The 14,774-nt window shown below is 44.1% G+C and overlaps 1 protein-coding gene across 1 annotated transcript in view; it reads left to right on the forward strand.

The window, feature by feature from the left end:
* Positions 1-3,161, forward strand: part of LOC147665879 (cytochrome P450 4B1-like) — a gene marked incomplete at its 5' end in the record, with an annotated part of 284,942 nt that extends 281,781 nt beyond the window's left edge. The window contains one exon of the mRNA XM_086949452.1: positions 2,805-3,161. Coding sequence (XP_086805578.1) covers positions 2,805-2,973 — 169 coding nt within the window. The remainder of the gene's footprint in view (positions 1-2,804) is intronic.
* Between the last annotated feature and the right edge of the window lie 11,613 nt (positions 3,162-14,774).

The raw sequence follows: 14,774 nt of genomic DNA on the forward strand, positions 1-14,774 counted from the left end.
TGTATTTCCTTTGTTTAGAGATAGCCTTCAGATGCTAAGCCTTGTAATGCTGAGGAGTTTTCAGCATGGCCTGAATGGATGTTGACAGTAAAGCTAAAGTCCTGGCCAGACATCAAAGAGAAAATGTGTCCAGCTTTTACATTAATCAAATATTTTCCTTCATCGCCTTGATTTTGGAATAGGGGAGAAAAAAGGGATACCTTCACCGTGTCTGTATCAATGTTCTGGAACAAAATATTCTGCGAAGGTATGAGCATTGAGTTCTTGTGACTGATAACCATGCCTAATTGCTTTAAGAGTGACATTGCCACTGTAAGATGGCTTTATTGAGTGGATCAACACAGTGATAACATAATGTTTCTAGCATTTAAAGGGAACTCTTCAAAACTCAAGAAACTGACAATGTTGACCTTGACAATCCAATCAAGTAATATGAAAGCCATGTTGAAAACAACCTCTTGAGGAGCTACTTTAGGAATTAATAATATATCAGTTTCAAGGAACCAGGATAAGATTCATTTAGGACACTTCACAAATGAACAATGGACACGCCATTTATATAAATTCACATGTTTCTAGTAAGTGATTTCATGAAGTCTGATTTCTCCGATGTTAACTTCTAGCTATTGAGCTTCGACTCATCACTGCTTTTTCTTTTTTTTTAAAACATCTTTTATTGCCAGTTTTGTAAACAAAATATAACAACATTTCACCGACCTCACACTGAAGCTGTTACATTCTTTAATAACCCAGGCAATACAATGCCTACTCCGACTGCCCCAGAGTGTCCCATCATTCGTCTGCCCCATTCCTAACAGCATCTTCAAAAATGCCTCTTGCCTGTGTCTAGACATTTCATGTGGATCCTTTTCCATGCTAGGAATCCCACATGTGCCAGATTTTACCTGATTTGTTTGGCAAGCCTCTTCCTTTGTATATCACTTTTTCGGTCAACATATGCCAGTCTATGTCTGTTTTTTCCAGTCCATAATGTATAGAAGCTTCCATGCACCCCTGCTCTTTCTTGATGATTTCCTTCTACTCCTGATCTTTTTAGCAATCTCTTTAAGTCCGTACATCGACCTTGCTGTGCAATTCATGCGACCATCTATGAAGAGTACGTTTTTCTATATTGCTTATGCACTGTTGGTTCGGGCTGGACAATTCCCATGAGGCACAGTCAGACTGATTTACATATGGCCATTTCTGAACTGGGGTGGTGGAGTGAGCTAAAGAATGATGATGGATTAAACCCAGATCAGTGGACTGGGGGTCATCCCCTTTGGTATCGCTTTGTTCGCCCGAAGTTGGCAGGGTATGCCCAGACGTGGGTCCCTTGCTCACTTTGGCACTGGATTCAAACTAGCCTGGCTGATGACGGCTGATTAGGCAGAAACTAGTCACAGGATGCTTGTTTCTGGTCCAGGGAAGACATGGCCTGGTAGTTCGGGCTGGACTGTTCCCATGAGGCACAGGGTCAGACTGATTTGCTTATGGCCATGTCTGAACTGGGGTGGCGGAGTGAGCTAAAGAATGATGATGGATTAAACCCAGATCAGTTGACTGGGGTTGAGTGTTTGATTTGCTCCAATGCTCCGTCTATCTTCCCTTTTGGTATCGCTTTGTTCACCCTAAGTTGTCAGGGTATGCCCAGACGTGGGTCCCTTGCTCACTTTGCCACAAGATTCAAGCTGGCCTGGCTGATGACGGCTGATTAGCCAGAAACCGGTCCCAGGATGCTTGTTTCTGGACCAGGGAAGACATGGCTTTGTAGTTCGGGCTGGACTGTTCCCATGAGGCACAGGGTCAGACTGATTTGCATATGGCCATGTCTGAACTGGGGTGGTGGAGTGAGCTAAAGAATGATGATAGATTAAACCCAGATCAGTTGACTGGGGATGAGTGTTTGATTTGCTCCAACGCTCCGTCCATCATCCCCTTTGGTATCGCTTAGTGCCTGCAAGCACCAATCATATCTGTAAATGTCCTCAAACATACTGCACCCACCCACCTTTTGTACATTACAATTACAGCATTCATGTTCTGTGGAATATGATTTCAGTTATACATACAGCATGTATCCCTACAGCCTCTTTTACGAGTGGGTTAGGACAGGTCATATCTGTCGATACATATACTGAGATATTCCGATTTTTGCACAAAAGGCAAAAACTTCAAATAGCTGCTATTTATCACACCTGTTAAATTCCAATCTCCTGGGTGTCAGTATTTAAAGGGTGTGACAAATACCGCCTGTTCTACAAGGAACTCAAGGTCTGAAACTATTACATATTCCAAAATATTTTCAAGGGATATGTATAGAAAATACATGAGTGGTATAAGTTCTGCTGAGTTGCATTCACACAGAAATATATAAACTTGTGCTTATGAAATAAATGCTTGGATTTTGTCTAATTAAGGTGGAAGCTGCTGCGCTTCACCTTCCCCGATTCTCTGTGTTTGGTGTGTGTGTGTGTGGACCCCATTTTATATGTGTAGTAAAGTGTCTATCGTTTCACTGAGCCTTTGCACCATCTAAAAAGTAACCATTGTCAAGAAAAAAGTGAAAGAACCTTCCCACTGATCTTATTACCAAAATGATGACGTTTGATCCAATGTACAATGTTGTCCTTATTGTTTTTATAATTAATAATTTCTTTGAAAAATTATAGGTTATAGGATAGGCTGCTGAAACAAAATGTTTTCACAGTATGCTACAATTCTTTTTTCAACTTGTGTGCGAACTCTATAGTAAATATTTTGCTTGATTAAAACGATAATGCTGTTGTATTTTAATTTCCTAGGAATTGCATTGGACAGAACTTTGCCATGAACGAGATGAAAGTAGCTCTTGCCTTGACGCTGCTCCGGTTTGAAATTCTGCCTGATGAATCCAAGCCTCCCATTATGATATCTCAAGTAATCCTCCGGCCTAAGAATGGCATCCATGTTTTCTTGAAGAAAATTGACTGAAGATTTGGCACCAGCCGTCAGCACTGTTACCTCTTCAGTTGCTTGAAAGTCAGCACTGTTACCTCTTCAATTGCTTGAAAGTCAGCACTGTTACCTCTTCAATTGCTTGAAAGTCAGCACTGTTACCTCTTCAATTGCTTGAAAGTCTTTTGATCAATATTATTGAATAAAATGCGAGATTGTTTATTCATCATATGTGGTTTTTTAACATTTTCCACATCACTGTTGCAGAGACACACACAGCCAGCCCTACTTTATGTTGGATCAGTATGTTCATTCTTCTGCCTCAACGATAGCATGATATGACAATATGAGCAGGAGACTATTTGGAACTTCAAAATCAGGCTTTTTCTTTTAAAAGCCTTTTCTGCTTAATATGGGGAGTTAACGCGTTGCCTTGGAGGTTTTTCAAGGCTTGTCCCCTTCACACAGGCAAAACAATATTACAATACTGCTTTAGTGACTTTAGCCAGAAAAAAAACTTTGCACAGGCCCCTTTGAATAGACAAACATCAGGTGCAGTCCCAGGCACCATGCCCAACCCGCTGCAGGTGTCCAACCACCACAGTACAGGGCCACAGCTCAGAGCCATAAGGGTTGGCTGCTAAGCCTGACCTTTAGCTAGCCTGCTGCAGCTCTACATTTTGCTTTGCTGTGCAAAGTGGATGTTGGTCGTTGGCCTTGTCTGAACCTGCAGCAGATGACCAACCCTCACAGCATCATGCCCCTGCAGGGTCTGTGCTTTTTTAGGGTTTGCGGATTCTTTCTTTGGATTTGTAAAATCTGCAGTAGCTTGTGGACCTTTGTTTGACCTTTTGTGAGAGCTCTGTACATCCACAGACAATGCAAAGAAAGGACACTCGCTTCCTGTGATTGAATTCCTCTCAGGGATATGAATACTGCGGCCTTAAGATAGGTGATCTTGAGGGGAATAACACGTCACACATCTGCATACCTTTTCTTAAATCACTTTGTTTGAGCGACTAGTCAACTAAATATCTGAAAGAAAATATTTTAAAAATGGCTGGGCCTGATTCTTCTTAGGAAATGATATCACTTGATTTCTTGCCATCCATCTGTACAGGAAGTGACATCACTGGTTTCCCACTAAAACTGTCTTTAAAAAACAGTAGCCAAGCAAGAGGATTAGTTTCCATTTGCACAGGAAGTAACACCACAACTCTCCCAGGACCTACATAATGGCTGCCTCAGCACTTGGACCACCCCCAGTGCCAAGAAACGTGGACCTCTAACCTTTGATTTATTTATTAAACCGTTCGATTAATTAAAATCATTACAGTAAAAAAATAAAAAAATAAAATAAAATTAGAACCCCACCCACCCTTTCCTCCCCCCTTCCCGGTGCCTCCTGTGAAAAGCAAAAAAAAACAAAAACATTCCAACAGTCAATCTTGTGTTGCAGGGATCTTTCAGCTTTCTATCCCGGTGCCTAATTTTGATGTTGCTGGGTTCCAGGCAGAGCACTTAAAGTGGCAAGTAGGCGCTTCTTTGCCCCTTGGTGTTTGAGGGAAACCATTAGTTGACACGTTTATCAACTCTGGTATTGAGAGCTTGAGGACAAACATTCTGTAGCACTTTGAGCTTGGCCAATTTGAAAAATAAATGTTGCCACTCTTGCAAGATGGTGTGTTTTTGTTTCCGAGAAGCACCAATCTGAAGCATCCTTGCATGTTCCGATACCTTGGGCTCTTAGGATGGGACAAAGAAGCCTCTGTCGTTCATTGATGAGTTTCGGACAGCAACACAATAAATGGAGCCAAGATTTCCGCTGGTAGTTACATGGGCAACATGAAATTGCTTCATCTGATCGTGCCCCTGCTGGATTAAAATCCCAGATTCTGAGGACAGTTAGTCTCATGAACAGAATTTTCTTGCAGAACTGGGCCCCTAGTGCTTCCGTTAGGTATGGTTGGACTTTCCCCAGGATGTAAGATTCGTCCAATGCCTTCGTATAGTAATTAATTCGGAGTGCAGTTAGATCATTTTCATAAGAAACAGAGCGTACCTGCCATCTCTTGGTGTTTAACCATGCCTTACGCGGAATTTCTGTTAGAGGAAGACCATTTCGATCAATGTTTAGTGTCTCTATCGCTTTGTTTAGCTTGGTGTGCCAGGGGGAGTCCTCTTTAAAGATTGTAACCAAATGATGTTTTAGGGTGTTATGGGATGCTTTAAGGACTCCGATGTAGAACTTTATTAATTCTCCCTGGAGGGCCAGTTCCTGTCTGGCAAGCCCTAGTTCCAGCCGTAATCTCGTATTTCTAGCATTCCTGGGTGCTTGCAGCATGATCTTGTAGGCTTTGGCATGCACAGCAGCTATGAGTTTTTCTAGAGCTCCTGGAAATGCCAGATGTCCGTAGTTGATGGCTGGAATTAGTTTTGCCCTGAGGACCTTTAGCATGGGTTCGGCTGTGGGGCTAGTCAGGCATTGGCTCAATCGTTTTATTGAAAAAATTACTCTGTTGATTTTCGCAGTTAGATGTTTTGTGTGAGCTGCTGATGTTGCCCTCTCATTTAGCCAAACTCCGAGATAGTTGTAGGCTACGATGGTCCCAATTAGCTGGTCTCCGATCTTCCAGACAGCTTGTTTTTTGTGCGGGTATCTGCCAAATATCATTATCTTTGTTTTACCTTGATTAACTGTCAGGTGATTTTCCTTGTTGCATTTCCCCAGCTCTTTAAGGGCTCTTTGGAGACCGCTAACCTCCCACTGATACCATCATGTGACACTTCACGCCTTTAACTCCAGCTGCTGCTCCACATGCTTCTGCCTCACCACACCACGCATCACGGAGGGAGAATTCTCCTGTGCTTCCTGCAAGTTTTCATGCACTAAACCACAACCAACAGTCACAGTCCTACAACTATCCATACAACACTCTACACAAGCATGCGTGCTCCTCATCCACCGCTCACTCACCAAACAGGGCTTAGAGATCTTGTTCCTGCTGCATGACAGTGCCCCAGGCATACTTTTCCTCTTGGAAACCTGGCTGAACCCTGCATCAGCGACTGACATTGCCACAGCCATCTCCTCCAGCTATAAGATTGCAAGACAGACTTCTGAAGACGAAGCCGGGATTGCCATCATCCACAAAAACACCATCACCTGCACCACATCCTTGGAAGCATAATCCTCCAAAATGGAACACCTTTCATTCAAGGTCTGTGTCAAAGCCAACTTCATCCTAAGCAGCACTCATCTTAAGACCACCAGGACAATGCACCAACTTCACCGACACCATCATGGACTTGGCTGCACCACTTGCCCTTAATGCTAGTAATTACATCCTATTCAGAGACCTGAACTTCCACCAGGAAGACCACACCGTCCCAAACTCAAGGGTACTCATTGCAGACCTAAGAACCATGGGACTCACCCAACGATTAAAGAACCTATCAGACACCTCCTGGGCCCTATTTCTACCGACTTCTCCAAAATTCGAGTCAACAAGCCCTTACTAGTCCCCTAGACAGACCATCCCATTGTCAAGTGCAGCATCCTTGTCCCGTCCTGTGCACATGCACCAGCACCAGACCAGCCCACCAAAACTGGCACCATATCACTGACAAGGGATGGAGACCCGCTCGCAATACCTACCGACCGAACACAGCAACAGCATCGCAAAAGCCTTAAGAATTTCAACAGTTGGATCACCACCTGCACCGACTCCCTGGCCTCCTTTAAACACTGCAATACAAGATCCAGATTCCAGTCCAGTTTGTACACAAAGACACTCAGCCTAATGAATAACCACTGCAAACAACTGGAGCAAAAATGGAGAATGAGCCAAGACAATGCAGATAGGATCATGCTCAGTCGCCCTAAGACACTAACAGCAAATGATCCAGGCCACCAAATTCACCACCCCAGCGGACTGCATCAATGTCAACCCCAACAGAAGCAAAGAAATCTTCACTGATTGTGAAAGATTTCACCTTGCCTTTGGCCGCCTCCATTTCATTCACCCTCTCACTTGACCTCTCTAACAATCTCTCTTAAATATTCAGCAGCAAAATCACCAGCATTTACAGAAGCTTCAGCCCACAACCAGACCTGACAGATCTCACCAAAAGCCTACCAATCATATCCAAAGCACTAATGCTAACCACATGGCCTATCATCACCCCAGAAGAAACCGCCACCCGGAACACCATCCACTCAGGGACTCCATCAGACCCTTCCCCACCAGAGGACTCCAACCCATCAGCCCCATGTTCCCACCTATTCTAAATGCCTCCACCTTTTCTGTGGCCTTCCGAGTGCTTGGAAACGTGCAAACGGCCTCCCATTGCTGAACAAACCCTCTACCGGACCCTTCAGTGCTCGACAGCTACATACCGATCTCCCTGCTGCCGTGCCTGCTCAAGATTGCAGAGAAAATTATCAACAGACACCTCATCAAATACTGGTTTCAGATCCAACCACTGTTGTGTAGTTTCTATATAACCTATACAGGCATGCGCATTTGGATAACATAAACTGTGGGATTGGTGGCAGACTGATTCCGTGTGCCTCCACCGGGTATATTAGCCTGTCTGTATCAGCTTGCTCACAGTACCACTAGAATCTCCTCCTATTGGGGAGAGAATAGTTCTTGGCAACCTCAGAACATGATAACCCTGATCCCTCAGAATCGTGGAAACAATATACTACCTCTCCCTCAGTCACTCGTGCTCATTTAGTTTGTCTCAGAGATACATAGAATAGCCATACTGGGCGTTTGTCAATAAGAATGTATTGAACAGTTGTTATTCTAGTGTAGAATAGATGAGCTGCAACAACCATTAGACAGTAGCAGAGATATATGATTAGAAGTACTATTAAAGTAAAAGGATGGTACGGTTCTACCATTTTGCTGTAATCATGAATATATACAAGTACATAGAATACATGATAAAAGTGCGTACTCCTACGATGCCTCCCTAACTAGATGTACCTAAATGTACCTAGCATCTGTGTAGGTTTTATGCCAAGAATTCCATCCCTTTAGGATCTAGTCAACCCCATTACCTGAGAATAAGAGAATATGCGACCCCGTCCTGGTCTCGAGTTGGACACCCCGCGAGGGACGTTAGACCAATGCGAGTTAGAGGGTCTACATGCAAGAACCTCAGAGTCTCTGGTGAGTGTGTCAGCCGGGAAGTCTCGGTCTCCTCTGTCCTTCTAAGCAAGATGTGATGTATATCTACCCATAGGTCTCCCAAGGGTTCTACCTTGCTGTGTTACTGTGTCAATCTAAAGGATGACATCAGGCCTAAACTTTATACAGAGGTATTATACAGGAGATGGTAGTCCTGCTGAGCTTCCAAGAAACCTCATGCAAAATGTATGAGATTAAAACTAGAGAATAACCTGTGTTCTGAATGCAGTGTTGTATCTAGCTAAAAGGTCAGTCCCTAAGAACCGTTATGTACGTAATGTAGGAAAGAATATAGGTGAAAGGTTGCAATGTTACCTGCGCCTATATAGGGTAGCTATATGGAATATAACACCTACTCCACTTCTGACTGGACAACATATGTAACTTATTACTGTACTACTAGCCTAACTAGATATAGGTATGCTCAAATTTCATAACATTTGTTTTGCTAAAATGTCTAAAACTTTCTAAAAAACCTAAAAATGTTAAAAGAAAATTGTTTGCAAGGCATAGCTCCAAAGTGTCTGTAGTTATTGTCCAAACCACTATAAGCATTAGAAAGCCATGTATGGCCAAAAAATGAATGGAATGTAAATTTTGTTTTGTGAGTTCCCAAATTGAGCTTCTTTTTTATAAAAGGCGAATTTTCTTCCAGCACGCGACAAATGAGTCAAATGTTTGTGTCCTGGCTCGTAGATGCAACATTTTCGTTGCTTGCTTCCGCAGTAGACGGCCTTTGTAATACCTCGCAGAGTACATCAATTGAGCACAGATGATGTTTCACACTGTCTGCAGCCTGTGCTGGGGCAACCTTTGCATAGTCCAAAGCCTGAGTGTCAGAGGAGGAGCCTGCGTCCATACCAATAGGTGCAGTTACTACCTGTGGTGGCTCATGGAATGCCACCATCAACATTGGAATACGCTGGGGACGCTGCAGAACATGGGCCGTTATTGGATCTAGTAGAGCATTCACGTCCGGTTGTGCACTGATGAGAGGGTAAAACAAAGATCTAACACGCATTCTTCTCCACAAAACAGGCATTGGAGGGCAGGTAAAATGCAGTCCATCCAGACTGGTTGAAATTACAAGAACCAAGATGCACTCAGTTCTCTTAGGCGAGGCGTGCCTCGAGGTTGTACAATGCGTTCACAGTATTAATGCTCCTTCAGTGCTTTTTCCATCTCTGTTGTGACTGGGATGTCCATTGCGCAGCAGAAAGATAACAATCAGGATACCTGCTGAAGTCCTTTAAAGATGTTTACGAACACGGAATGAATGAAGTTCGGTATAACTCCAAGTACCGTCTGAAAGGTGCTTAGAAGTCCAGAACCTATGGTATCGAATAGGTGGATGATGCATGTTAAAGATACGATTTACCATTCCTGCAAAATGGAAAGGGCAGTTTGTATGGACAAGCGCCTGTATTTCTGCTGAATACCTTGTGATCTGGAGATCAAGAGTCTCTCCTGCGGAGGTTAAGGGCACAGACTTCTGTAAAATCATGGCTTTCATTCTGCCTAGAGTATCAAACTGTATTAAAGAAACATTCAGTGAAGGCCATAACGGTGCCTCCCTGACTGTATGTGTCGGTGGCAACAATACTTGCATACAAGTAACCCTGAAGCTCACTGTTACTAGATATGCGATGCCCGGGAGCATTCCGCAGCAGCCTTGACTGTTCAGCATCAAGCAACTTCCATTTGAAAGTAGCCTGAATGCTGTAGTACACTGCAGCTGGGGCACCCCTCAAATGACAGGACAAGTTTGCTACAGAACAATTACAAGCCCTGTGCAGCAATAAATCCTGACATATGAGTGATCCACTTAAAGAGGTCCCACAGTTTGTACCGCTCAGAAACACTTCTCGATCCCCAATCCGGCATCAAAATCTGTATGGTTGCTCCCATGATTCATTGATGTATTCCTTACCCATTTTTTCATTTCTGCCTGCCTGCTTTTGGTAAAGGCAATACTGAAACTGAAAAGTAATGATCGGAAGAATTATGTGGCCATGGATTAGCCATTCTGTGGACGGTGATTCTGCCACTGTAAATGCTAATCTATTCAGTTTTTTGATGCGCAACAGTGTATATTTTGCTCCCCTTTGTGCCATTTCTATCTGTTTATCTGTTAGATTGTATTCAGAAAACAGAGACGTGCGGTTTATAAAATGCCAAAGCACATAGCCTGCACGTGAATATTGCAGCGTCTAGCTTAACAACTTAATAGAAAGTAATTTAGATTGTCCGTGTTGTAATATGGCCAAATCTTGTTCTAGTATATCTATCACAGAAGATACAATGTTGTCTAAAGAATATATCCTGGAGGTCAATGTAGTTAACCCATTGTCTACCACTGCTAGAGATTTTTCTAGATTTATACGGTCTATCTCACATAGTCTTTCTCCAGCCTCTTGTTGGGATATTGTCCATATTTCATTGTAGACAGCATACATGAAACATTTCTGTCGTGGCTTCCTGGTATATAGTAATAAATCCCTAAGATTCACATCCTGTGACAGTAAGGATAAGTGTTGTTACACCTGTGTGAGTGTTGAGGTTTTTAGCTAATCAAGGCACAACTTCCAAACACTGTAGGATGTCACTATCCCTGGATGTTCTCTCTACATAACGTGGATCTGGCCTATGGATAGGGAACGCTTTGGTTTTACAAATGAATCTTACTTGACAACTATTGGTGTCTGTGGGCCAAATCAAATGTTTCTTCCAATCAGAGTCTGATTTATTATACTGTATGATGTCATCTACTGTTATCTCTTTTTGTGATGTTTCGTTGCCCTCGGTGTGTGATGGAGGCGGCATCCGAGGTGTGTTTAAGTCCTTGGTTTTGGCTAGTCCAAGGCAAGACATTTGTTGCACTGTCTCATTCAAAAACATGATCTATTGAGGTATAATGCATGCTCTAAGCAAAGCTTCCGTTCCCTGAACTTACCATTCTCTAGTACCCCAGACTGATTTTAAGTCTATGGTGTCTTTCCATAAGTCGTAACCTTGTTCAGACAACTGACCAGATCCCTAACTTTTGGGATCCAGACAGGTCTTGCCGTGACTGATTTAACTTTCCCAGTGGCGTTCTGCTTCAGGTGGACATTGCTTTGTTGTGTCCTGGATTCATTTAGATCCTGTAAAACAGCCAAACGATCATGGATGTCAAATGGCTTTTCATCCGCACCTGCACCTTCACAATCAAGATCAAGTACCCACATTCTTGTCCCAAATAGGACCTCCTATAGAGTAATCCCACCTAGAGAACTTCTTGGCATGTTGTTCAAAGCCTGCTACACTCCATAGAGATGTTTTACCCAGCTCTCACCCATACCTAATACTCTAGGCATAGAAACTGACCTCCTTGCTGCCAAAGATGACACCAGCATGACCCTTACAGAGGAGACAATGATGTCATCATCGTCCTGGAACTCTCTACAGCATTTAACAAATTCTCTTTTCCCATCTTCAGCCAACGTCTACATTATAACGGAATACATGCACATGCACATGCACTCCACTGGATCTGCTCCATCTTTACTGGAAGAACCCAGTCAGCAGGACACCGTACTCCTTGAACACCCACAACCTCATCTGCAAAGTTCCACAAGGATCCTCCCTGAGCCTGACCCTCTTCAAAGCATACATGATCCCTCAAGCCAGAATTATCCCCTGTCACGATCTCAATGTCCTCTCCTACGCCAAAGACACACAACTCATTCTCTCCCTTACAGCTAAGACACTGAGGGGCTCATTATGATGGCGGACGGAGGCACCTCCGCGGTGCTGGCGAAAAATGTAATTTTCCGCAAGCCAGCAGCGATCCTCACTCCAGCCATATTACTATGGGCAAATATAGTACATTTCCTGTTCGCCGCAATGCGATGTGAACTGCCCAAAAAATGCACCCGCCACCACGGCGATGGGAGCCAATAGAGACCCACCGTCCTGCGGAATGACGTCCCGACCGCCGTACAAATAAGGATGCCCCAAACAGCCCGTCACACCGCAGCGGAGAAACCACCCAACCGGAGACGGTGGAAGCACGACAACGGAGCGTGAAACCAGATTTTCGGTGCCCTCCATCTGGTCCCGACCGCAATGGATTCAGCTTTACACACCTTTCCGGTGCTGTACCTGACCCACTACAAGCAAGTAATGCACCATCACGGACAACAGCGCAGATACGCAATCACACAACTCCACACACAACCACAACACACAACTCATGGGCTGTTCTATGGTTCCTGTCCACACCAGACAGTCTGGTGGGGACAGGAATACACGTCAAACATGGATCAGCCACACATCTGCCTCACATTACTTGACATGTGTATGTCATTAGCACAACACACATGGCTCATTGACACACCTGCGCCTCTCAACACCAGTGTTGAACACACAGAATGATGCAAATATTGTCCTGTGAGTACACTGACAATCACACTCCCTGGGGTGCATCCACAAACAACACACACACACTCAGGGATGCAAGAACAAATGCCGGCACAAAAACAATAGCCAAACACAAACCTCACAAACAACATACACAGAAGTCCAATAAGCCCACATTTGGCCAGCCAAACAGTGGAAAGGCCATGGGACCCCAGACAGAACAGGAGTACACAACATTGTCACTCATGACCAATGCACAGACACCATACATACCTCAACACAAACAAGAAGTGCATCATCTCAAAATAATCATGGACACACACTGGGATCAATGGGACAATACGTTAACACAGGCAGACAAACCACACAACCCATCAAGTCATAGTGTACCACATGCATGCACATGCACAATCCTGACAATTGAAAGGTCAAAAATAGGAGGGCAAACTACCCATCTGCACTCAAAACAGCTCAGGAACAAGAATCCACCTTGCTTCATGTGACAGACACACACGTAATGCACACTACACTTGCAACACACATCTGAATGTATCACAATGCGCAAACAACTCGCACACAATGTAATGCAAATAGAACATCCCACACAGAGCATCTGTCAGCTGAAAGAGCCAACACTGCCCAAACACTGCAAACATCCACAAGAAAAACACAACAGATGCACATGCCAATCCATCACATTGCAAACTTAGCTGGACATCAGTGGATGCACACCAGGCAAGTACAAGGCAACGTACATTGACAAACTGCATGCACAACAAGAAGTGTGTGTAAACCAACCAAAATCAGTAGCACACACATCCCAGTGCCACACCATTTACTCCCACAGCACAAATCAGCACAGCTCACAGACATCACACTCAGGAATGGTAGCAATACCTCAGCAAACACACATACAGCCAACCCACCACCCACAGATGCACAACTCAGGGACACCCAGGTGCAAACAACCCGAACAGACGACTGTGCAGCACAAACAGTTGCAGTGCACATGTGAAACCATGACTGCAAACCAGTACAAGAAAATCGCACATAACTAATTGGGAAACTGTCATGAGTGGCACATTGGTCCAGTGCACAGATCAGCACCACAAAGGACAGTGTAACAAATGAATTGGTGGGGAGGCACACACACTGGCAACCTAAGGGGATAGGTGACATGAGAGTGAACTGGTGTGTATGTCAGTAGTGGACAGGTCAGGAGTGAACAATACACAAATACATAGAGGATTAACTCACAATGGGTAGGCATCAGAAGCAAAGCTACGGGATGTATAACTCCACATCCCACATACCATACTGGAGCCAAAAATGGCTTGTGACAGCAATGCATGAGAAAACATCCACGTCAGTGTGGATAAGCAGGTCTGCACAGTAAGCACAAACAGTTACATGACCCATGGCTGATCAACAAAACACAACACAGACTTGGCTGTCACACACTCTGCATACTCACAACTGTCAGTATCAGCAAGTGGGTGATCCCCAGGAGTGCAAGGACACACCAACACACTGCACAGTGCACACAATCACAAGCACAGGGCTGACAAATCAAATCAAACAAACAGGCACTCAGCTCCTGGGTGACACATGTGTGCAGTTGCCTTTGCAGGGGCATACACCCATCAACACTACCGACCAAGTCACCCCCTTTACCCTGCAGACTATATGGCCACTCAAGTGCACACATTCAAATGTACCCTGTGACTAGGAAGACAGGCCATCACAAGATTACCATACACCAATACTGCTGTTCAAGCATCAAGAAAGATCACACAGACATGATTGTCCCTGGCCAGCCTGCCTGCAATCCTGTGGGTAGCATCCCCCTCTGTGCTGGCAGTGCATCCAAACATGACGTGTACAATTTAGTAAACCTGACCATAGAATAATTAGGGTAACAGCAGGTCATCACAAACAACTATCATTGCACCCCAAGCCTTAGAGTCAAGAAGAACTGAAGTGCCTGTCACCTCTGCTAAACTCTGAAAAAGTGAAACAAGCCATTGGCAATGTTAAAGTGGCATACAGAGCATGTGTCACATTAAACCATACCCATACAGAAAACCATTTATTTAGCAAGGACACTGATAAAGCAGACAACAGGAGTAATTGTCTTTATTACATATAACACAAATAGGCATCACAAGTTGACAAGAGCAAGGCCAGTGGCCAGTCTACAGTTCAAAGTAGGCACATGTGTGCATGAGAACCTGC

This window comes from Lissotriton vulgaris, unplaced genomic scaffold, assembly GCF_964263255.1.
Source record: "Lissotriton vulgaris unplaced genomic scaffold, aLisVul1.2 SCAFFOLD_1979, whole genome shotgun sequence".
Classification (NCBI taxonomy): domain Eukaryota; kingdom Metazoa; phylum Chordata; class Amphibia; order Caudata; family Salamandridae; genus Lissotriton; species Lissotriton vulgaris.